The following is a 23968-nucleotide window of genomic DNA, read 5'->3' on the forward strand; positions in this document are numbered from 1 at the left end:
TGGCAGGTAGCCTAGTGGTTAGAGTGTAGAGGAGGCAGGTAGCCTAGTGGTTAGAGTGTAGAGGTGGCAGGTAGCCTAGTGGTTAGAGTGTAGAGGTGGCTGGTAGCCTAGTGGTTAGAGTGTAGAGGTGGCAGGTAGCCTAGTGGTTAGAGTGTAGAGGAGGCAGGTAGTCTAGTGGTTAGAGTGTAGAGGAGGCAGGTAGCCTAGTGGTTAGAGTGTAGAGGTGGCAGGTAGCCTAGTGGTTAGAGTGTAGGGGCGGCAGGGTAGCTTAGTGGTTAGAGTGTAGAGGTGGCAGGTAGCCTAGTGGTTAGAGTGTAGATGTGGCAGGTAGCCTAGTGGTTAGAGTGTAGAGGGGGCAGGGTAGCCTAGTGGTTAGAGTGTAGAGGTGGCAGGTAGCCTAGTGGTTAGAGTGTAGAGGTGACAGGTAGCCTAGTGGTTAGAGTGTAGAGGCGGCAGGTAGCCTAGTGGTTAGAGTGTAGAGGCGGCAGGTAGCCTAGTGGTTAGAGTGTAGAGGCGGCAGGTAGCCTAGTGGTTAGAGTGTAGAGGCGGCAGGTAGCCTAGTGGTTAGAGTGTAGAGGTGGCAGGTAGTCTAGTGGTTAGAGTGTAGAGGCAGGTAGCCTAGTGGTTAGAGTGTAGAGGTGACAGGTAGCCTAGTGGTTAGAGTGTAGAGGCGGCAGGTAGCCTAGTGGTTAGAGTGTAGAGGCGGCAGGTAGCCTAGTGGTTAGAGTGTAGAGGCGGCAGGTAGCCTAGTGGTTAGAGTGTAGAGGCGGCAGGTAGCCTAGTGGTTAGAGTGTAGAGGTGGCAGGTAGTCTAGTGGTTAGAGTGTAGAGGTGGCAGGTAGTCTAGTGGTTAGAGTGTAGAGGAGGCAGGTAGCCTAGTGGTTAGAGTGTAGAGGTGGCAGGTAGCCTAGTGGTTAGAGTGTAGAGGAGGCAGGTAGTCTAGTGGTTAGAGTGTAGAGGTGGCAGGTAGCCTAGTGGTTAGAGTGTAGAGGTGGCAGGTAGCCTAGTGGTTAGAGTGTAGAGGTGGCAGGTAGCCTAGTGGTTAGAGTGTAGAGGCGGCAGGTAGCCTAGTGGTTAGAGTGTAGAGGTGGCAGGTAGCCTAGTGGTTAGAGTGTAGAGGTGGCAGGTAGCCTAGTGGTTAGAGTGTAGAGGAGGCAGGTAGTCTAGTGGTTAGAGTGTAGAGGTGGCAGGTAGCCTAGTGGTTAGAGTGTAGAGGTGGCAGGTAGCCTAGTGGTTAGAGTGTAGAGGTGGCAGGTAGCCTAATGGTTAGAGTGTAGAGGCGGCAGGTAGCCTAGTGGTTAGAGTGTAGAGGTGACAGGTAGCCTAATGGTTAGAGTGTAGAGGTGGCAGGTAGCCTAGAGGTTAGAGTGTAGAGGAGGCAGGTAGCCTAGTGGTTAGAGTGTAGAGGAGGCAGGTAGCCTAGTGGTTAGAGTGTAGAGGAGGCAGGTAGCCTAGTGGTTAGAGTGTAGAGGAGGCAGGTAGCCTAGTGGTTAGAGTGTAGAGGTGGCAGGTAGCCTAGTGGTTAGAGTGTAGAGGAGGCAGGTAGTCTAGTGGTTAGAGTGTAGAGGTGGCAGGTAGCCTAGTGGTTAGAGTGTAGAGGTGGCAGGTAGCCTAGTGGTTAGAGTGTAGAGGTGGCAGGTAGCCTAATGGTTAGAGTGTAGAGGCGGCAGGTAGCCTAGTGGTTAGAGTGTAGAGGTGACAGGTAGCCTAATGGTTAGAGTGTAGAGGTGGCAGGTAGCCTAGAGGTTAGAGTGTAGAGGAGGCAGGTAGCCTAGTGGTTAGAGTGTAGAGGTGGCAGGTAGCCTAGTGGTTAGAGTGTAGAGGTGGCAGGTAGCCTAGTGGTTAGAGTGTAGAGGAGGCAGGTAGCCTAGAGGTTAGAGTGTAGAGGAGGCAGGTAGCCTAGTGGTTAGAGTGTAGAGGTGGCAGGTAGCCTAGTGGTTAGAGTGTAGGGGCGATAAGTAGCCTAGTGGTTAGAGTGTAGAGGTGGCAGGTAGCCTAGTGGTTAGAGTGTAGAGGTGGCAGGTAGCCTAGTGGTTAGAGTGTAGGGGCGATAAGTAGCCTAGTGGTTAGAGTGTAGAGGTGGCAGGTAGCCTAGTGGTTAGAGTGTAGAGGAGGCAGGTAGCCTAGTGGTTAGAGTGTTGAGGTGGCAGGTAGACTAGTGGTTAGAGTGTATAGGTGGCAGGTAGCCTAGTGGTTAGAGTGTTGAGGTGGCAGGTAACCTAGTGGTTAGAGTGTAGAGGTGGCAGGTAACCTAGTGGTTAGAGTGTAGAGGTGACAGGTAGCCTAGTGGTTAGAGTGTTGAGGTGGCAGGTAGCCTAGTGGTTAGAGTGTAGAGGCGACAGGGTAGCCTAGTGGTTAGAGTGTAGAGGTGGCAGGTAGCCTAGTGGTTAGAGTGTTGAGGTGGCAGGTAGCCTAGTGGTTAGAGTGTAGAGGTGGCAGGTAGCCTAGTGGTTAGAGTGTAGAGGAGGCAGGTAGCCTAGTGGTTAGAGTGTAGAGGAGGCAGGTAGCCTAGTGGTTAGAGTGTAGAGGTGGCAGGTAGCCTAGTGGTTAGAGTGTAGAGGAGGCAGGTAGCCTAGTGGTTAGAGTGTAGAGGTGGCAGGTAGCCTAGTGGTTAGAGTGTAGAGGTGGCTGGTAGCCTAGTGGTTAGAGTGTAGAGGTGGCAGGTAGCCTAGTGGTTAGAGTGTAGAGGAGGCAGGTAGTCTAGTGGTTAGAGTGTAGAGGAGGCAGGTAGCCTAGTGGTTAGAGTGTAGAGGTGGCAGGTAGCCTAGTGGTTAGAGTGTAGGGGCGGCAGGGTAGCTTAGTGGTTAGAGTGTAGAGGTGGCAGGTAGCCTAGTGGTTAGAGTGTAGATGTGGCAGGTAGCCTAGTGGTTAGAGTGTAGAGGGGGCAGGGTAGCCTAGTGGTTAGAGTGTAGAGGTGGCAGGTAGCCTAGTGGTTAGAGTGTAGAGGTGACAGGTAGCCTAGTGGTTAGAGTGTAGGGCGGCAGGTAGCCTAGTGGTTAGAGTGTAGGGCGGCAGGTAGCCTAGTGGTTAGAGTGTAGAGGCGGCAGGTAGCCTAGTGGTTAGAGTGTAGAGGCGGCAGGTAGCCTAGTGGTTAGAGTGTAGAGGTGGCAGGTAGTCTAGTGGTTAGAGTGTAGAGGCAGGTAGCCTAGTGGTTAGAGTGTAGAGGTGACAGGTAGCCTAGTGGTTAGAGTGTAGAGGCGGCAGGTAGCCTAGTGGTTAGAGTGTAGAGGCGGCAGGTAGCCTAGTGGTTAGAGTGTAGAGGCGGCAGGTAGCCTAGTGGTTAGAGTGTAGAGGCGGCAGGTAGCCTAGTGGTTAGAGTGTAGAGGTGGCAGGTAGTCTAGTGGTTAGAGTGTAGAGGTGGCAGGTAGTCTAGTGGTTAGAGTGTAGAGGCGGCAGGTAGCCTAGTGGTTAGAGTGTAGAGGCGGCAGGTAGCCTAGTGGTTAGAGTGTAGAGGCGGCAGGTAGCCTAGTGGTTAGAGTGTAGAGGCGGCAGGTAGCCTAGTGGTTAGAGTGTAGAGGTGGCAGGTAGTCTAGTGGTTAGAGTGTAGAGGCGGCAGGTAGCCTAGTGGTTAGAGTGTAGAGGTGGCAGGTAGCCTAGTGGTTAGAGTGTAGAGGTGGCAGGTAGCCTAGTGGTTAGAGTGTAGAGGTGGCAGGTAGCCTAGTGGTTAGAGTGTAGAGGTGGCAGGTAGCCTAGTGGTTAGAGTGTAGAGGTGGCAGGTAGCCTAGTGGTTAGAGTGTAGAGGTGGCTGGTAGCCTAGTGGTTAGAGTGTAGAGGTGGCAGGTAGCCTAGTGGTTAGAGTGTAGAGGAGGCAGGTAGTCTAGTGGTTAGAGTGTAGAGGTGGCAGGTAGCCTAGTGGTTAGAGTGTAGAGGTGGCAGGTAGCCTAGTGGTTAGAGTGTAGAGGAGGCAGGTAGCCTAGTGGTTAGAGTGTAGAGGTGGCAGGTAGCCTAGTGGTTAGAGTGTAGGGGCGGCAGGGTAGCTTAGTGGTTAGAGTGTAGAGGTGGCAGGTAGCCTAATGGTTAGAGTGTAGAGGTGGCAGGTAGCCTAGTGGTTAGAGTGTAGAGGTGGCAGGTAGCCTAATGGTTAGAGTGTAGAGATGGCAGGTAGCCTAGTGGTTAGAGTGTAGAGGTGACAGGTAGCCTAGTGGTTAGAGTGTAGAGGTGGCAGGTAGCCTAGTGGTTAGAGTGTAGAGGTGGCAGGTAGCCTAGTGGTTAGAGTGTAGAGGTGACAGGTAGCCTAGTGGTTAGAGTGTAGAGGTGGCAGGTAGCCTAGTGGTTAGAGTGTAGAGGTGGCAGGTAGCCTAGTGGTTAGAGTGTAGAGGAGGCAGGTAGCCTAATGGTTAGAGTGTAGAGATGGCAGGTAGCCTAGTGGTTAGAGTGTAGAGGTGACAGGTAGCCTAATGTTTAGAGTGTAGAGGTGGCAGGTAGTCTAGTGGTTAGAGTGTAGAGATGGCAGGTAGCCTAGTGGTTAGAGTGTAGAGGTGACAGGTAGCCTAGTGGTTAGAGTGTAGAGGTGACAGGTAGCCTAGTGGTTAGAGTGTAGAGGTGACAGGTAGCCTAATGGTTAGAGTGTAGAGGTGACAGGTAGCCTAGTGGTTAGAGTGTAGAGGTGACAGGTAGCCTAGTGGTTAGAGTGTAGAGGTGACAGGTAGCCTAGTGGTTAGAGTGTAGAGGTGACAGGTAGCCTAGTGGTTAGAGTGTAGAGATGGCAGGTAGCCTAGTGGTTAGAGTGTAGAGGCGGCAGGTAGCCTAGTGGTTAGAGTGTAGAGGAGGCAGGTAGCCTAGTGGTCAGAGTGTAGAGGAGGCAGGTAGCCTAGTGGTTAGAGTGTAGAGATGGCAGGTAGCCTAGTGGTTAGAGTGTAGAGGTGACAGGTAGCCTAATGGTTAGAGTGTAGAGGTGACAGGTAGCCTAGTGGTTAGAGTGTAGAGGTGACAGGTAGCCTAATGTTTAGAGTGTAGAGGTGGCAGGTAGCCTAGTGGTTAGAGTGTAGAGGTGACAGGTAGCCTAGTGGTTAGAGTGTAGAGGTGGCAGGTAGCCTAGTGGATAGAGTGTAGAGGTGGCAGGTAGCCTAGTGGTTAGAGTGTAGAGGTGACAGGTAGCCTAGTGGTTAGAGTGTAGAGGTGGCAGGTAGCCTAGTGGTTAGAGTGTAGAGGTGGCAGGTAGCCTAGTGGTTAGAGTGTAGAGGAGGCAGGTAGCCTAATGGTTAGAGTGTAGAGATGGCAGGTAGCCTAGTGGTTAGAGTGTAGAGGTGACAGGTAGCCTAATGTTTAGAGTGTAGAGGTGGCAGGTAGTCTAGTGGTTAGAGTGTAGAGATGGCAGGTAGCCTAGTGGTTAGAGTGTAGAGGTGACAGGTAGCCTAGTGGTTAGAGTGTAGAGGTGACAGGTAGCCTAGTGGTTAGAGTGTAGAGGTGACAGGTAGCCTAATGGTTAGAGTGTAGAGGTGACAGGTAGCCTAGTGGTTAGAGTGTAGAGGTGACAGGTAGCCTAGTGGTTAGAGTGTAGAGGTGACAGGTAGCCTAGTGGTTAGAGTGTAGAGGTGACAGGTAGCCTAGTGGTTAGAGTGTAGAGATGGCAGGTAGCCTAGTGGTTAGAGTGTAGAGGCGGCAGGTAGCCTAGTGGTTAGAGTGTAGAGGAGGCAGGTAGCCTAGTGGTCAGAGTGTAGAGGAGGCAGGTAGCCTAGTGGTTAGAGTGTAGAGATGGCAGGTAGCCTAGTGGTTAGAGTGTAGAGGTGACAGGTAGCCTAATGGTTAGAGTGTAGAGGTGACAGGTAGCCTAGTGGTTAGAGTGTAGAGGTGACAGGTAGCCTAGTGGTTAGAGTGTAGAGGTGACAGGTAGCCTAATGGTTAGAGTGTAGAGGTGGCAGGTAGCCTAGTGGTTAGAGTGTAGAGGTGACAGGTAGCCTAATGGTTAGAGTGTAGAGGTGACAGGTAGCCTAGTGGTTAGAGTGTAGAGGTGGCAGGTAGCCTAGTGGTTAGAGTGTAGAGGTGGCAGGTAGCCTAGTGGTTAGAGTGTAGAGGTGACAGGTAGCCTAATGGTTAGAGTGTAAAGGAGGCAGGTAGCCTAGTGGTCAGAGTGTAGAGGAGGCAGGTAGCCTAGTGGTTAGAGTGTAGAGGTGGCAGGTAGCCTAGTGGTTAGAGTGTAGAGGTGACAGGTAGTCTAGTGGTTAGAGTGTAGAGGTGGCAGGTAGCCTAGTGGTTAGAGTGTAAAGGAGGCAGGTAGCCTAGTGGTCAGAGTGTAGAGGAGGCAGGTAGCCTAGTGGTTAGAGTGTAGAGGTGGCAGGTAGCCTAGTGGTTAGAGTGTAGAGGTGACAGGTAGCCTAATGGTTAGAGTGTAGAGGTGACAGGTAGCCTAGTGGTTAGAGTGTAGAGGTGACAGGTAGCCTAGTGGTTAGAGTGTAGAGGTGACAGGTAGCCTAATGGTTAGAGTGTAGAGGTGGCAGGTAGCCTAGTGGTGTAGAGTAGCCTAGTGAGGTGAGAGGTGACAGGTAGCCTAATGGTTAGAGTGTAGAGGTGACAGGTAGCCTAGTGGTTAGAGTGTAGAGGTGGCAGGTAGCCTAGTGGTTAGAGTGTAGAGGTGACAGGTAGCCTAATGGTTAGAGTGTAGAGGTGACAGGTAGCCTAGTGGTTAGAGTGTAGAGGTGACAGGTAGCCTAGTGGTTAGAGTGTAGAGGTGGCAGGTAGCCTAGTGGTTAGAGTGTAGAGGAGGCAGGTAGCCTAGTGGTTAGAGTGTAGAGGTGACAGGTAGCCTAATGGTTAGAGTGTAGAGATGGCAGGTAGCCTAGTGGTTAGAGTGTAGAGGTGGCAGGTAGCCTAGTGGTTAGAGTGTAGAGGAGGCAGGTAGCCTAGTGGTTAGAGTGTAGAGGTGGCAGGTAGCCTAGTGGTTAGAGTGTAGAGGTGACAGGTAGCCTAATGGTTAGAGTGTAGAGATGGCAGGTAGCCTAGTGGTTAGAGTGTAGAGGTGGCAGGTAGCCTAGTGGTTAGAGTGTAGAGGTGACAGGTAGCCTAATGGTTAGAGTGTAGAGATGGCAGGTAGCCTAGTGGTTAGAGTGTAGAGGTGGCAGGTAGCCTAGTGGTTAGAGTGTAGAGGTGGCAGGTAGCCTAGTGGTTAGAGTGTAGAGGTGGCAGGTAGCCTAGTGGTTAGAGTGTAGAGGTGACAGGTAGCCTAATGGTTAGAGTGTAGAGGTGACAGGTAGCCTAATGGTTAGAGTGTAGAGATGGCAGGTAGCCTAGTGGTTAGAGTGTAGAGGAGGCAGGTAGCCTAATGGTTAGAGTGTAGAGATGGCAGGTAGCCTAGTGGTTAGAGTGTAGAGGAGGCAGGTAGCCTAATGGTTAGAGTGTAGAGATGGCAGGTAGCCTAGTGGTTAGAGTGTAGAGGTGGTAGGTAGCCTAGTGGTTAGAGTGTAGAGGTGGCAGGGTATCCTAGTGGTTAGAGTGTAGAGGTGGTAGGGCAGCCTAGTGATTAGAGTGTAGAGGAGGCAGGTAGCGTAGTGGTTAGAGTGTAGAGGAGGCAGGTAGCCTAATGGTTAGAGTGTAGAGATGGCAGGTAGCCTAGTGGTTAGAGTGTAGAGGTGGCAGGTAGCCTAGTGGTTAGAGTGTAGAGGTGACAGGTAGCCTAGTGGTTAGAGTGTAGAGGTGGCAGGTAGCCTAGTGGTTAGAGTGTAGAGGTGACAGGTAGCCTAGTGGTTAGAGTGTAGAGGTGGCAGGGTAGCCTAGTGGTTAGAGTGTAGAGGTGGCAGGGTAGCCTAGTGGTTAGAGTGTAGAGGTGACAGGTAGCCTAGTGGTTAGAGTGTAGAGGTGACAGGTAGCCTAGTGGTTAGAGTGTAGAGGTGGCAGGTAGCCTAGTGGTTAGAGTGTAGAGGTGACAGGTAGCCTAGTGGTTAGAGTGTAGAGGAGGCAGGTAGCCTAGTGGTTAGAGTGTAGAGGTGGCAGGTAGCCTAGTGGTTAGAGTGTAGAGGTGGCAGGTAGCCTAGTGGTTAGAGTGTAGAGGTGACAGGTAGCCTAGTGGTTAGAGTGTAGAGGTGACAGGTAGCCTAATGGTTAGAGTGTAGAGGTGACAGGTAGCCTAGTGGTTAGAGTGTAGAGGTGACAGGTAGCCTAGTGGTTAGAGTGTAGAGGAGGCAGGTAGCCTAGTGGTTAGAGTGTAGAGGTGGCAGGTAGCCTAGTGGTTAGAGTGTAGAGGTGACAGGTAGCCTAGTGGTTAGAGTGTAGAGGTGACAGGTAGCCTAGTGGTTAGAGTGTAGAGGAGGCAGGTAGCCTAGTGGTTAGAGTGTAGAGGTGGCAGGTAGCCTAGTGGTTAGAGTGTAGAGGTGACAGGTAGCCTAGTGGTTAGAGTGTAGAGGTGACAGGTAGCCTAATGGTTAGAGTGTAGAGGAGGCAGGTAGCCTAGTGGTTAGAGTGTAGAGGTGGCAGGTAGCCTAATGGTTAGAGTGTAGAGGTGGCAGGTAGCCTAGTGGTTAGAGTGTAGAGGTGGCAGGTAGCCTAATGGTTAGAGTGTAGAGGAGGCAGGTAGCCTAGTGGTTAGAGTGTAGAGGTGGCAGGTAGCCTAATGGTTAGAGTGTAGAGGTGGCAGGTAGCCTAGTGGTTAGAGTGTAGAGGTGACAGGTAGCCTAGTGGTTAGAGTGTAGAGGTGACAGGTAGCCTAGTGGTTAGAGTGTAGAGGTGACAGGTAGCCTAGTGGTTAGAGTGTAGAGGTGGCAGGTAGCCTAGTGGTTAGAGTGTAGAGGTGACAGGTAGCCTAGTGGTTAGAGTGTAGAGGTGACAGGTAGCCTAATGGTTAGAGTGTAGAGGAGGTAGGTAGCCTAGTGGTTAGAGTGTAGAGGAGGTAGGTAGTCTAGTGGTTAGAGTGTAGAGGAGGCAGGTAGCCTAGTGGTTAGAGTGTAGAGGTGACAGGTAGCCTAGTGGTTAGAGTGTAGAGGTGACAGGTAGCCTAGTGGTTAGAGTGTAGAGGTGACAGGTAGCCTAGTGGTTAGAGTGTAGAGGAGGTAGGTAGTCTAGTGGTTAGAGTGTAGAGGAGGCAGGTAGCCTAGTGGTTAGAGTGTAGAGGTGACAGGTAGCCTAGTGGTTAGAGTGTTGGGGCGACAAGTAGCCTAGTGGTTAGAGTGTAGAGGTGACAGGTAGCCTAGTGGTTAGAGTGTAGAGGTGACAGGTAGCCTAGTGGTTAGAGTGTAGAGGAGGCAGGTAGCCTAGTGGTTAGAGTGTAGAGGTGGCAGGTAGCCTAGTGGTTAGAGTGTAGAGGTGACAGGTAGCCTAGTGGTTAGAGTGTAGAGGTGACAGGTAGCCTAGTGGTTAGAGTGTAGAGGAGGCAGGTAGCCTAGTGGTTAGAGTGTAGAGGTGGCAGGTAGCCTAGTGGTTAGAGTGTAGAGGTGACAGGTAGCCTAGTGGTTAGAGTGTAGAGGTGACAGGTAGCCTAATGGTTAGAGTGTAGAGGAGGCAGGTAGCCTAGTGGTTAGAGTGTAGAGGTGGCAGGTAGCCTAATGGTTAGAGTGTAGAGGTGGCAGGTAGCCTAGTGGTTAGAGTGTAGAGGTGGCAGGTAGCCTAATGGTTAGAGTGTAGAGGAGGCAGGTAGCCTAGTGGTTAGAGTGTAGAGGTGGCAGGTAGCCTAATGGTTAGAGTGTAGAGGTGGCAGGTAGCCTAGTGGTTAGAGTGTAGAGGTGACAGGTAGCCTAGTGGTTAGAGTGTAGAGGTGACAGGTAGCCTAGTGGTTAGAGTGTAGAGGTGACAGGTAGCCTAGTGGTTAGAGTGTAGAGGTGGCAGGTAGCCTAGTGGTTAGAGTGTAGAGGTGACAGGTAGCCTAGTGGTTAGAGTGTAGAGGTGACAGGTAGCCTAATGGTTAGAGTGTAGAGGAGGTAGGTAGCCTAGTGGTTAGAGTGTAGAGGAGGTAGGTAGTCTAGTGGTTAGAGTGTAGAGGAGGCAGGTAGCCTAGTGGTTAGAGTGTAGAGGTGACAGGTAGCCTAGTGGTTAGAGTGTAGAGGTGACAGGTAGCCTAGTGGTTAGAGTGTAGAGGTGACAGGTAGCCTAGTGGTTAGAGTGTAGAGGAGGTAGGTAGTCTAGTGGTTAGAGTGTAGAGGAGGCAGGTAGCCTAGTGGTTAGAGTGTAGAGGTATTATTTATTATATATTAGAGGTGACAGGTAGCCTAGTGGTTAGAGTGTTGGGGCGACAAGTAGCCTAGTGGTTAGAGTGTAGAGGTGACAGGTAGTCTAGTGGTTAGAGTGTAGAGGTGACAGGTAGCCTAGTGGTTAGAGTGTAGAGGTGGCAGGTAGCCTAGTGGTTAGAGTGTAGAGGTGGCAGGTAGCCTAGTGGTTAGAGTGTAGAGGTGGCAGGTAGCCTAGTGGTTAGAGTGTAGAGGTGACAGGTAGCCTAGTGGTTAGAGTGTAGAGGTGGCAGGTAGCCTAGTGGTTAGAGTGTAGAGGTGGCAGGTAGCCTAGTGGTTAGAGTGTAGAGGTGGCAGGTAGCCTAGTGGTTAGAGTGTAGAGGTGGCAGGTAGCCTAGTGGTTAGAGTGTAGAGGTGACAGGTAGCCTAGTGGTTAGAGTGTAGAGATGACAGGTAGCCTAATGGTTAGAGTGTAGAGGTGACAGGTAGCCTAGTGGTTAGAGTGTAGAGGTGGCAGGTAGCCTAGTGGTTAGAGTGTAGAGGTGGCAGGTAGCCTAGTTGTTAGAGTGTAGAGGTGGCAGGTAGCCTAGTGGTTAGAGTGTAGAGGTGGCAGGTAGCCTAGTGGTTAGAGTGTAGAGGTGACAGGTAGCCTAATGGTTAGAGTGTAGAGGTGACAGGTAGCCTAGTGGTTAGAGTGTAGAGGTGACAGGTAGCCTAGTGGTTAGAGTGTAGAGGTGACAGGTAGCCTAGTGGTTAGAGTGTAGAGGAGGCAGGTAGCCTAATGGTTAGAGTGTAGAGGAGGCAGGTAGCCTAGTGGTTAGAGTGTAGAGGTGGCAGGTAGCCTAATGGTTAGAGTGTAGAGGTGGCAGGTAGCCTAGTGGTTAGAGTGTAGAGGTGACAGGTAGCCTAGTGGTTAGAGTGTAGAGGTGACAGGTAGCCTAGTGGTTAGAGTGTAGAGGTGACAGGTAGCCTAGTGGTTAGAGTGTAGAGGTGGCAGGTAGCCTAGTGGTTAGAGTGTAGAGGTGACAGGTAGCCTAGTGGTTAGAGTGTAGAGGTGACAGGTAGCCTAATGGTTAGAGTGTAGAGGAGGTAGGTAGCCTAGTGGTTAGAGTGTAGAGGAGGTAGGTAGTCTAGTGGTTAGAGTGTAGAGGAGGCAGGTAGCCTAGTGGTTAGAGTGTAGAGGTGACAGGTAGCCTAGTGGTTAGAGTGTAGAGGTGACAGGTAGCCTAGTGGTTAGAGTGTAGAGGTGACAGGTAGCCTAGTGGTTAGAGTGTAGAGGAGGTAGGTAGTCTAGTGGTTAGAGTGTAGAGGAGGCAGGTAGCCTAGTGGTTAGAGTGTAGAGGTGACAGGTAGCCTAGTGGTTAGAGTGTTGGGGCGACAAGTAGCCTAGTGGTTAGAGTGTAGAGGTGACAGGTAGTCTAGTGGTTAGAGTGTAGAGGTGACAGGTAGCCTAGTGGTTAGAGTGTAGAGGTGGCAGGTAGCCTAGTGGTTAGAGTGTAGAGGTGGCAGGTAGCCTAGTGGTTAGAGTGTAGAGGTGGCAGGTAGCCTAGTGGTTAGAGTGTAGAGGTGACAGGTAGCCTAGTGGTTAGAGTGTAGAGGTGGCAGGTAGCCTAGTGGTTAGAGTGTAGAGGTGGCAGGTAGCCTAGTGGTTAGAGTGTAGAGGTGGCAGGTAGCCTAGTGGTTAGAGTGTAGAGGTGGCAGGTAGCCTAGTGGTTAGAGTGTAGAGGTGGCAGGTAGCCTAGTGGTTAGAGTGTAGAGGTGACAGGTAGCCTAGTGGTTAGAGTGTAGAGATGACAGGTAGCCTAATGGTTAGAGTGTAGAGGTGACAGGTAGCCTAGTGGTTAGAGTGTAGAGGTGACAGGTAGCCTAGTGGTTAGAGTGTAGAGGTGACAGGTAGCCTAGTGGTTAGAGTGTAGAGGAGGTAGGTAGCCTAGTGGTTAGAGTGTAGAGGAGGCAGGTAGCCTAGTGGTTAGAGTGTAGAGGTGGCAGGTAGCCTAGTGGTTAGAGTGTAGAGGTGACAGGTAGCCTAGTGGTTAGAGTGTAGAGATGACAGGTAGCCTAATGGTTAGAGTGTAGAGGTGACAGGTAGCCTAGTGGTTAGAGTGTAGAGGTGACAGGTAGCCTAGTGGTTAGAGTGTAGAGGTGACAGGTAGCCTAGTGGTTAGAGTGTAGAGGAGGCAGGTAGCCTAATGGTTAGAGTGTAGAGGAGGCAGGTAGCCTAGTGGTTAGAGTGTAGAGGTGGCAGGTAGCCTAATGGTTAGAGTGTAGAGGTGGCAGGTAGCCTAGTGGTTAGAGTGTAGAGGTGACAGGTAGCCTAGTGGTTAGAGTGTAGAGGTGACAGGTAGCCTAGTGGTTAGAGTGTAGAGGTGACAGGTAGCCTAGTGGTTAGAGTGTAGAGGTGGCAGGTAGCCTAGTGGTTAGAGTGTAGAGGTGACAGGTAGCCTAGTGGTTAGAGTGTAGAGGTGACAGGTAGCCTAATGGTTAGAGTGTAGAGGAGGTAGGTAGCCTAGTGGTTAGAGTGTAGAGGATGTAGGTAGTCTAGTGGTTAGAGTGTAGAGGAGGCAGGTAGCCTAGTGGTTAGAGTGTAGAGGTGACAGGTAGCCTAGTGGTTAGAGTGTAGAGGTGACAGGTAGCCTAGTGGTTAGAGTGTAGAGGTGACAGGTAGCCTAGTGGTTAGAGTGTAGAGGTGGTAGGTAGTCTAGTGGTTAGAGTGTAGAGGTGACAGGTAGCCTAGTGGTTAGAGTGTAGAGGAGGTAGGTAGTCTAGTGGTTAGAGTGTAGAGGAGGCAGGTAGCCTAGTGGTTAGAGTGTAGTGACAGGTAGCCTAGTGGTTAGAGTGTTGGGGCGACAAGTAGCCTAGTGGTTAGAGTGTAGAGGTGACAGGTAGTCTAGTGGTTAGAGTGTAGAGGTGACAGGTAGCCTAGTGGTTAGAGTGTAGAGGTGGCAGGTAGCCTAGTGGTTAGAGTGTAGAGGTGGCAGGTAGCCTAGTGGTTAGAGTGTAGAGGTGGCAGGTAGCCTAGTGGTTAGAGTGTAGAGGTGACAGGTAGCCTAGTGGTTAGAGTGTAGAGGTGGCAGGTAGCCTAGTGGTTAGAGTGTAGAGGTGGCAGGTAGCCTAGTGGTTAGAGTGTAGAGGTGGCAGGTAGCCTAGTGGTTAGAGTGTAGAGGTGGCAGGTAGCCTAGTGGTTAGAGTGTAGAGGTGACAGGTAGCCTAGTGGTTAGAGTGTAGAGATGACAGGTAGCCTAATGGTTAGAGTGTAGAGGTGACAGGTAGCCTAGTGGTTAGAGTGTAGAGGTGACAGGTAGCCTAGTGGTTAGAGTGTAGAGGTGACAGGTAGCCTAGTGGTTAGAGTGTAGAGGTGGCAGGTAGCCTAGTGGTTAGAGTGTAGAGGAGGCAGGTAGCCTAGTGGTTAGAGTGTAGAGGTGGCAGGTAGTCTAGTGGTTAGAGTGTAGAGGTGGCAGGTAGTCTAGTGGTTAGAGTGTAGAGGTGACAGGTAGCCTAGTGGTTAGAGTGTAGAGGTGACAGGTAGCCTAGTGGTTAGAGTGTAGAGGTGGCAGGTAGTCTAGTGGTTAGAGTGTAGAGGTGACAGGTAGTCTAGTGGTTAGAGTGTAGAGGTGGCTGGTAGTCTAGTGGTTAGAGTGTAGAGGTGGTAGGTAGCCTAATGGTTAGAGTGTAGAGGAGGTAGGTAGCCTAGTGGTTAGAGTGTAGAGGAGGTAGGTAGTCTAGTGGTTAGAGTGTAGAGGAGGCAGGTAGCCTAGTGGTTAGAGTGTAGAGGTGACAGGTAGCCTAGTGGTTAGAGTGTAGAGGTGACAGGTAGCCTAGTGGTTAGAGTGTAGAGGTGACAGGTAGCCTAGTGGTTAGAGTGTAGAGGAGGTAGGTAGTCTAGTGGTTAGAGTGTAGAGGAGGCAGGTAGCCTAGTGGTTAGAGTGTAGAGGTGACAGGTAGCCTAGTGGTTAGAGTGTTGGGGCGACAAGTAGCCTAGTGGTTAGAGTGTAGAGGTGACAGGTAGTCTAGTGGTTAGAGTGTAGAGGTGACAGGTAGCCTAGTGGTTAGAGTGTAGAGGTGGCAGGTAGCCTAGTGGTTAGAGTGTAGAGGTGGCAGGTAGCCTAGTGGTTAGAGTGTAGAGGTGGCAGGTAGCCTAGTGGTTAGAGTGTAGAGGTGACAGGTAGCCTAGTGGTTAGAGTGTAGAGGTGGCAGGTAGCCTAGTGGTTAGAGTGTAGAGGTGGCAGGTAGCCTAGTGGTTAGAGTGTAGAGGTGGCAGGTAGCCTAGTGGTTAGAGTGTAGAGGTGGCAGGTAGCCTAGTGGTTAGAGTGTAGAGGTGACAGGTAGCCTAGTGGTTAGAGTGTAGAGATGACAGGTAGCCTAATGGTTAGAGTGTAGAGGTGACAGGTAGCCTAGTGGTTAGAGTGTAGAGGTGACAGGTAGCCTAGTGGTTAGAGTGTAGAGGTGACAGGTAGCCTAGTGGTTAGAGTGTAGAGGAGGTAGGTAGCCTAGTGGTTAGAGTGTAGAGGAGGCAGGTAGCCTAGTGGTTAGAGTGTAGAGGTGGCAGGTAGCCTAGTGGTTAGAGTGTAGAGGTGACAGGTAGCCTAGTGGTTAGAGTGTAGAGATGACAGGTAGCCTAATGGTTAGAGTGTAGAGGTGACAGGTAGCCTAGTGGTTAGAGTGTAGAGGTGACAGGTAGCCTAGTGGTTAGAGTGTAGAGGTGACAGGTAGCCTAGTGGTTAGAGTGTAGAGGTGACAGGTAGCCTAGTGGTTAGAGTGTAGAGGAGGCAGGTAGCCTAGTGGTTAGAGTGTAGAGGTGACAGGTAGCCTAGTGGTTAGAGTGTAGAGGTGGCAGGTAGCCTAGTGGTTAGAGTGTAGAGGTGGCAGGTAGCCTAGTGGTTAGAGTGTAGAGGTGACAGGTAGCCTAGTGGTTAGAGTGTAGAGGTGACAGGTAGCCTAGTGGTTAGAGTGTAGAGGTGACAGGTAGCCTAGTGGTTAGAGTGTAGAGGTGGCAGGTAGCCTAGTGGTTAGAGTGTAGAGGTGACAGGTAGCCTAATGGTTAGAGTGTAGAGGTGGCAGGTAGCCTAGTGGTTAGAGTGTAGAGGTGGCAGGTAGCCTAGTGGTTAGAGTGTAGAGGTGACAGGTAGCCTAGTGGTTAGAGTGTAGAGATGACAGGTAGCCTAGTGGTTAGAGTGTAGAGGTGACAGGTAGCCTAGTGGTTAGAGTGTAGAGGTGACAGGTAGCCTAGTGGTTAGAGTGTAGAGGTGACAGGTAGCCTAGTGGTTAGAGTGTAGAGGTGGCAGGTAGCCTAGTGGTTAGAGTGTAGAGGTGACAGGTAGCCTAGTGGTTAGAGTGTTGAGGTGACAGGTAGCCTAATGGTTAGAGTGTAGAGGAGGTAGGTAGCCTAGTGGTTAGAGTGTAGAGGTGACAGGTAGTCTAGTGGTTAGAGTGTAGAGGAGGCAGGTAGCCTAGTGGTTAGAGTGTAGAGGTGACAGGTAGCCTAGTGGTTAGAGTGTAGAGGTGACAGGTAGCCTAGTGGTTAGAGTGTAGAGGTGACAGGTAGCCTAGTGGTTAGAGTGTAGAGGTGGTAGGTAGTCTAGTGGTTAGAGTGTAGAGGAGGCAGGTAGCCTAGTGGTTAGAGTGTAGAGGTGACAGGTAGCCTAGTGGTTAGAGTGTTGGGTGGCAAGTAGCCTAGTGGTTAGAGTGTAGAGGTGACAGGTAGTCTAGTGGTTAGAGTGTAGAGGTGACAGGTAGCCTAGTGGTTAGAGTGTAGAGGTGACAGGTAGCCTAGTGGTTAGAGTGTAGAGGTGGCAGGTAGCCTAGTGGTTAGAGTGTAGAGGTGGCAGGTAGCCTAGTGGTTAGAGTGTAGAGGTGGCAGGTAGCCTAGTGGTTAGAGTGTAGAGGTGGCAGGTAGCCTAGTGGTTAGAGTGTAGAGGTGACAGGTAGCCTAGTGGTTAGAGTGTAGAGGTGGCAGGTAGCCTAGTGGTTAGAGTGTAGAGGTGACAGGTAGCCTAGTGGTTAGAGTGTAGAGGTGACAGGTAGCCTAGTGGTTAGAGTGTAGAGGTGACAGGTAGCCTAGTGGTTAGAGTGTAGAGGTGGCAGGTAGCCTAGTGGTTAGAGTGTAGAGGTGGCAGGTAGCCTAGTGGTTAGAGTGTAGAGGTGACAGGTAGCCTAGTGGTTAGAGTGTAGAGGAGGTAGGTAGCCTAGTGGTTAGAGTGTAGAGGTGGTAGGTAGTCTAGTGGTTAGAGTGTAGAGGTGGCAGGTAGCCTAGTGGTTAGAGTGTAGAGGTGACAGGTAGCCTAGTGGTTAGAGTGTAGAGGTGACAGGTAGCCTAGTGGTTAGAGTGTAGAGGTGACAGGTAGCCTAGTGGTTAGAGTGTAGAGGTGGTAGGTAGCCTAGTGGTTAGAGTGTAGAGGAGGCAGGTAGCCTAGTGGTTAGAGTGTAGAGGTGACAGGTAGCCTAGTGGTTAGAGTGTTGAGGTGACAGGTAGCCTAGTGGTTAGAGTGTAGAGGTGACAGGTAGCCTAGTGGTTAGAGTGTAGAGGTGACAGGTAGCCTAGTGGTTAGAGTGTAGAGGTGGCAGGTAGCCTAGTGGTTAGAGTGTAGAGGTGACAGGTAGCCTAGTGGTTAGAGTGTAGAGGTGGCAGGTAGCCTAGTGGTTAGAGTGTAGAGGTGGCAGGTAGCCTAGTGGTTAGAGTGTAGAGGTGGCAGGTAGCCTAGTGGTTAGAGTGTAGAGGTGACAGGTAGCCTAGTGGTTAGAGTGTAGAGGTGACAGGTAGCCTAATGGTTAGAGTGTAGAGGTGACAGGTAGCCTAGTGGTTAGAGTGTAGAGGTGACAGGTAGCCTAGTGGTTAGAGTGTAGAGGTGACAGGTAGCCTAGTGGTTAGAGTGTAGAGGTGGCAGGTAGCCTAGTGGTTAGAGTGTAGAGGTGACAGGTAGCCTAGTGGTTAGAGTGTAGAGGTGGCAGGTAGTCCTAGTGGTTAGAGTGTAGAGGTGGCAGGTAGCCTAGTGGTTAGAGTGTAGAGGTGACAGGTAGCCTAGTGGTTAGAGTGTAGAGGTGACAGGTAGCCTAGTGGTTAGAGTGTAGAGGTGACAGGTAGTCTAGTGGTTAGAGTGTAGAGGTGACAGGTAGCCTAGTGGTTAGAGTGTAGAGGTGACAGGTAGCCTAGTGGTTAGAGTGTAGAGGTGACAGGTAGCCTAGTGGTTAGAGTGTAGAGGTGGCAGGTAGCCTAGTGGTTAGAGTGTAGAGGTGACAGGTAGCCTAGTGGTTAGAGTGTAGAGGTGACAGGTAGCCTAGTGGTTAGAGTGTAGAGGAGACAGGTAGCCTAGTGGTTAGAGTGTAGAGGAGGTAGGTAGTCCTAGTGGTTAGAGTGTAGAGGAGGCAGGTAGCCTAGTGGTTAGAGTGTAGAGGTGACAGGTAGCCTAGTGGTTAGAGTGTAGAGGTGACAGGTAGCCTAGTGGTTAGAGTGTAGAGGTGACAGGTAGCCTAGTGGTTAGAGTGTAGAGGAGGTAGGTAGTCTAGTGGTTAGAGTGTAGAGGTGGCAGGTAGCCTAGTGGTTAGAGTGTAGAGGTGACAGGTAGCCTAGTGGTTAGAGTGTAGAGGTGACAGGTAGCCTAGTGGTTAGAGTGTAGAGGTGACAGGTAGTCTAGTGGTTAGAGTGTAGAGGTGACAGGTAGCCTAGTGGTTAGAGTGTAGAGGTGGCAGGTAGCCTAGTGGTTAGAGTGTAGAGGTGGCAGGTAGCCTAGTGGTTAGAGTGTAGAGGTGGCAGGTAGCCTAGTGGTTAGAGTGTAGAGGTGGCAGGTAGTCTAGTGGTTAGAGTGTAGAGGTGACAGGTAGCCTAGTGGTTAGAGTGTAGAGGTGACAGGTAGCCTAGTGGTTAGAGTGTAGAGGTGGCAGGTAGTCTAGTGGTTAGAGTGTAGAGGTGACAGGTAGTCTAGTGGTTAGAGTGTAGAGGTGGCTGGTAGTCTAGTGGTTAGAGTGTAGAGGTGGTAGGTAGCCTAGTGGTTAGAGTGTAGAGGTGGTAGGTAGCCTAGTGGTTAGAGTGTAGAGGTGACAGGTAGTCTAGTGGTTAGAGTGTAGAGGTGGTAGGTAGCCTAGTGGTTAGAGTGTAGAGGTGGTAGGTAGTCTAGTGGTTAGAGTGTAGAGGTGACAGGTAGCCTAGTGGTTAGAGTGTAGAGGTGACAGGTAGCCTAGTGGTTAGAGTGTAGAGGAGGCAGGTAGCCTAGTGGTTAGAGTGTAGAGGTGGCAGGTAGTCTAGTGGTTGTAGAGTGTAGAGGTGGTTAGGTAGCCTAGTGGTTAGAGTCTGGGCCTAGTGGTTAGAGTGTGACAGAGGTGGTAGGTGGTAGCCTAGTGGTTAGAGTGTAGAGGTGGTAGGTAGTCTAGTGGTTAGAGTGTAGAGGTGACAGGTAGCCTAGTGGTTAGAGTGTAGAGGGGACAGGGTAGCCTAGTGGTTAGAGTGTAGAGGCAGGTAGCCTAGTGGTTAGAGTGTAGAGGAGGCAGGTAGCCTAGTGGTTAGAGTGTAGAGGTGACAGGTAGTCTAGTGGTTAGAGTGTAGAGGTGGTAGGTAGCCTAGTGGTTAGAGCATTGGATTAGTAACTTGAAAGGTGGCAAGATCAAATCCCCGAGCTGACAAGTTAACCCACTGTTCCTAGACCAGTTAACCCACTGTTCCTAGACCAGTTAACCCACTGTTCCTAGACCAGTTAACCCACTGTTCCTAGACCAGTTAACCCACTGTTCCTAGACCAGTTAACCCACTGTTCCTAGACCAGTTAACCCACTGTTCCTAGACCAGTTAACCCACTGTTCCTAGACCAGTTAACCCACTGTTCCTAGACCAGTTAACCCACTGTTCCTAGACCAGTTAACCCACTGTTCCTAGACCAGTTAACCCACTGTTCCTAGACCAGTTAACCCACTGTTCCTAGACCAGTTAACCCACTGTTCCTAGACCAGTTAACCCACTGTTCCTAGACCAGTTAACCCACTGTTCCCAGGCTGTCATTGAAAATAAGAATTAGTTCTCAATTGACTTGCCTAGTTAAATAAAGGTAAAATAAAAAAAATGTTTGTGAAATGCTGGACGGTCGTTTCTCTTTGCTTATTTGAGCTGTTCTTGCCATAATATGGACTTGGTCTTTTACCAAATAGGGATATCTTCTGTTTACCACCCCTACCTTGTCACAACACAACTGATTGGCTCAAACGCATTAAGGAAATAAATTCCACAAATGAACTTTTAACAAGGCACACCTGATAATTGAAATGCATTCCAGGTGACTACCTCATGAAGCTGGTTGAGAGAATTCAAAGAGTGTGCAAGGCTGTCATCATGGCAAAGGGTGGCTACTTTGAAGAATCTCATATATAAAATATATTTTGATTTGTTGAACAATTTCTTTGTTTGCTACATGATTCCATATGTGTTATTTCATAGTTTTGATGTCGTCACTATAATTCTACAATGTAGAAAATAGTGAAGAAAAAAAAAATAAAGAAAAACCCTGGAATGAGTAGGTGTGTCCAAACTTTTGACTGGTACTGTACATGCAATAATTTGGGATACGTAGTCTATTTCAATCACGATAGAACACAGACCATACGTCCACGACTACTGGAACCTTGAGTGTTGTCATCACAGTTCCATCATTAGTAGATATCAGGGTAGATTTACAGGACTACTGGTTAACCCCTATTGTCTCACCTTCCAATAGTTCATCAGGATGAATATTATAATATATAATATTATTATAATTATTATTATTATAATATATATATGTATTTTTGGATTCACCAATATATTTTGTTCGTAATGACTCTCCAAACCTGTCTTTTTATTATTGATAAATACTTACCTAACTCTAAATAGTATACAAAATCAGAGTATTTTATTTATTTTTATATCTACCAATTGGTGCTGAAAAGGAGATGAATATGTATGTATTTAAGAATGCATGGCTTCCTTTCATTGATCCCTAAAGTAGTGCACTACTACCCTATAGTGGTCTAAAGTAGTGCACTACTACCCTATAGTGGTCTAAAGTAGTGCACTACTACCCTATAGTGGTCTAAAGTAGTGCACTACTACCCTATAGACCCTGGTCTAAAGTAGTGCACTACTACCCTATAGACCCTGGTCTAAAGTAGTGCACTACTACCCTATAGACCCTGGTCTAAAGTAGTGCACTACTACCCTATAGACCCTGGTCTAAAGTAGTGCACTACTACACTATAGACCCTGGTCTAAAGTAGTGCACTACTACCCTGTAGACCCTGGTCTAAAGTAGTGCACTACTACCCTATAGACCCTGGTCTAAAGTAGTGCACTACTACCCTATAGACCCTGGTCTAAAGTAGTGCACCACTACCCTATAGACCCTGGTCTAAAGTAGTGCATTACTACCCTATAAACCCTGGTCTAAAGTAGTGCACTACTACCCTATAGACCCTGGTCTAAAGTAGTGCACTACTACCCTGGTCTAAAGTAGTGTCCTACTACCCTATAGACCCTGGTCTAAAGTAGTGTCCTACTACCCTATAGACCCTGGTCTAAAGTAGTGCACTACTACCCTATAGACCCTGGTCTAAAGTAGTGCACTACTACCCTGTAGACCCTGGTCTAAAGTAGTGCACTACTACCCTATAGACCCTGGTCTAAAGTAGTGCACTACTACCCTATAGACCCTGGTCTAAAGTAGTGCATTACTACCCTATAGACCCTGGTCTAAAGTAGTGCATGACACAGGGAATAGGGTGCCATTTGGGATGCACAAATAAAGGTACCCCATATTTAATGGAATGACTTTAGATAAATGTACTGAAAACCCTATTGAATGAAAACTCCACGAGAAAATCGGTTGGCCAACAAGTGGGAGGGTTTTCAGAGGTTTAATTACAATTATTCATACCTGAGTATTTAACATATGTCTATGGCAGCAATTCAGAAAAGCATCCTTATTTAAAAAAATATATATATATATTTTATTTAACTAGGCAAGTCAGTTAAGAACTAATTCTTATTTTCAATAACGGCCTGGGAACAGTGGGTTAACTGCCTGTTCAGGGGCAGAACGACAGATTTGTACCTTGTCAGCTCAGGGATTCAAACTTGCAACCTTGCAGTTACTAGTCCAACACTCTACCCACTAGGCTACGCTGCCAGAGAGAGTAAATGTGAATATTTTTTGGGCTATCAAAACTGAATAATCACAAGGTACAGACCACACCTTCAACTGTATATGTTTAATGCAGTGAGCGACAGAGTTGGTATTACCCACTTTGTATGCCCCTTGAACTCTGTGTGTCACATGATCACAATCGGTCATATCTAGTATCCATCAAAGCAACATTCCCAATGCAAATTCAGGGAATTTCATTAATTGGATATTTGCTCAGTACTTGAATGATGAATCGAAAACCCCTCAGGACATTAGAAGTCTTTAAAGGTGGTGGCACATTACTGCCATCTAGTGGATGGATACATTTTTTGTTGTTGTACAACTCGGGTTATTCTATAAATACACTACAATTCAGCCATATTTGAGACTCGACGCAGGATTAGTTAAACTCATTTTAAGCCATGTCAGATTTAAGAATATTGGATACCTTATTGTGCATACAGTACCAACACATACAGTGCCTTCGGAAAGTATTCAGACCCCTTGACTTTTTGCACATTTTGTTACTTTACAGCCTATTCTAAAATAGATTAAATAGTTTTTCCCCCTCATCAATCTACGCACAATATCCCATCATGACATCACAATACCCCATAATGACATCACAATACCCCATAATGACAAAGCAAAAACAAGTATGGTGGTAGCAGCATCATGCTGTGGGGATGTTTTTCAGCTGCAGAGACTGGAAGAATAGTTAGGGTCAAGGGAAAGATATTTATTTAACTAAGCAAGTCAGTTAAGAACACATTTTTATTTTCAATGACGGCCTAGGAACAGTGGGTTAACTGCCTTGTTCATGGGTAAGAACAACATTTTACCTTGTCAGCTCTGGGATTTGATCTCGCAACCTTTCAAGTTACTAAACCAATGCTCTAACCACTAGGCTACTTGTCCGCCCCACTGCCAAGATGAACGGAGCAAAGTACAGGGAAAGTACTGCAACAACAGTGTGATCAAATTAAGATCCTACACCTGCATTCAGAGAAGTAGGCCATTTGTCAATAGTCGTTTTCACAACTGAAGAGTATAGCCTACGCCTGCCTTTCAGTGAGCAGGAAAGGGTGTTGGTGAAGTATACCCATACTGAGAAACAGGCTTATTTCAACTTAACGGATGAGGGAACTACATGCAGTTCATGATGATCAGCTCAGATGCCACAATGTGCTTTTCTCCTGCGGTAACATTCAGAACTCACACACAGAGAGACATACACACACACACACACACACACACACACACACACACACACACACCCCAGAACTGTCTATAGCTTAATAGCCAGCTAGTACAAGCCAACTTTGTTCAGTTGTTGTTGCGTTTGTTCCCTTTACATACTAACTTCATAATAAGCTCTGTATCTTAGCTAACCTGAGTATTTGTATCGTCCTGTCCCACAGTCTAACCCTTTCTTTGTGCTGCCAACCTAGGCTGGAAACACCTGGGAACTTCCAGGAATGAACTAAATGCTAAAAAATGTTATTTATTTTTCCCGTTATTCCATGTCCGATGCTGACACTATAAATGAGAAAAGATGTCGATTTCAGATTTTCTTTTTTCAAATTTAGAAACGGAAAAACGACAAATTAAACGGCCGTTGTCCGTTTTTCCATTCTCCGTTTTCACACGGAAAACAAAATAACGAAACGTACATGGACCTACCAGACCTCTGTGGACGAGAAACATTAGGCTCCTTTAGTGCAATATTGGGCTAGCAAGAGACATTGTCTTGACAAGATTTATAAATTAATTGAGACAAGGTCGGTTCACTGCACATAACAATCCATTGAAATGCGAAGACATTTCTCAAGAAGGAATAATTCTATGTGAAAAGCCAATTAACGTTGTTCACTTGTATTTTATTATGTTTTATTGTTAATGAAAAAATATAACACAATATACAAACATATCTTACGAAGCAGTTGAAAAAATAACACAGCCAAAACGTTGAAACTTTACATAAAAAAATAAAATGTAATACAAAATTAACAACTTTTACATGGCTACATCAAACATGTCTAAAAAAAAAAAAACACAATACATATATATTGTATATACAAGAAAATATTACATGCGCATAAAAAATAAAATAAAATATATGAAATAAATCGAATTCCAGGAACTGATACTTTTCCATGAAGGCAGAGGATGTGACGTAGCCCATCATGTGGGGTGGGGGGCGTGGCTGACGAGGAAGTTCCGCTTGCTGGCGATAGCGAAGTTTCCAGGCATATTGAAAGCAGGGAAATAACTTATTGAATAACCGATTTATATATATATATATATTTATATATCAGCGTGATCGTTCTTACCGTAGTGAATTTGAAACATCAGAATAAAAATGTTACAGCGAGCTTGCTAGCAAGGTTTTAAAAGATGTCGTCCTGGGATATCCGAAAGGTCTACTTGTACAAGTTGCCACCAGTTGTGCTGTGCGACTTCTCCCTTGTTATGGACAGTATCTCCGATGTGGACTGGGACAGATTCGGTAAGAAATGGCACTGACCGACATTGCAAGTAGAGTTAAATATAGTTTCATAAACGATGCTTAGTTAACTAGTATAAGCTGTGGCGTCCAAGTTGAAAGGACGTATTTCGACCGAAACAGACGTAAAAAAAAAGAAGAAAAGAAGCCCTTGCCGATGTAAAAAAAATTAAAAACGTCACAAAATGTGTTAGTAATAACAGCATGATGTGTTTCGGTTGTGCGGCATGGGGACTCCCC

General features: G+C 48.4%; 1 protein-coding gene and 2 long non-coding RNA genes across 4 annotated transcripts in view; all 3 read left to right on the forward strand.

Annotated features, from left to right (window-relative positions):
• The first annotated feature begins 352 nt into the window (after nucleotides 1-352).
• LOC127912359 (uncharacterized) lies at nucleotides 353-7772 on the forward strand. Of its 2 annotated transcripts, XR_008082022.1 has the most exons (4): nucleotides 353-552; nucleotides 646-1285; nucleotides 4005-4285; nucleotides 7726-7772. It is a non-coding gene; the product is annotated as an uncharacterized LOC127912359 (long non-coding RNA). The 2 variants fall into 2 exon arrangements; XR_008082023.1 differs by lacking the exons at nucleotides 4005-4285; nucleotides 7726-7772 and adding an exon at nucleotides 2688-2758 and having other exon boundaries at nucleotides 646-1182.
• A 2784-nt stretch (nucleotides 7773-10556) lies between these two features.
• On the forward strand, nucleotides 10557-15123 carry LOC127912360 (uncharacterized). The gene is made up of 3 exons (XR_008082024.1): nucleotides 10557-12165; nucleotides 12198-12556; nucleotides 13738-15123. It is a non-coding gene; the product is annotated as an uncharacterized LOC127912360 (long non-coding RNA).
• An 8252-nt stretch (nucleotides 15124-23375) lies between these two features.
• irak1 (interleukin-1 receptor-associated kinase 1) overlaps nucleotides 23376-23968 on the forward strand; it is a 54103-nt gene continuing 53510 nt past the window's right edge. The window contains exon 1 of the mRNA XM_052481297.1: nucleotides 23376-23731. Within this exon, the coding sequence (XP_052337257.1) occupies nucleotides 23620-23731 (112 nt within the window). The 5' untranslated portion in view covers nucleotides 23376-23619. The remainder of the gene's footprint in view (nucleotides 23732-23968) is intronic.

Source organism: Oncorhynchus keta, chromosome 27, assembly GCF_023373465.1.
Source record: "Oncorhynchus keta strain PuntledgeMale-10-30-2019 chromosome 27, Oket_V2, whole genome shotgun sequence".
Lineage (NCBI taxonomy): Eukaryota > Metazoa > Chordata > Actinopteri > Salmoniformes > Salmonidae > Oncorhynchus > Oncorhynchus keta.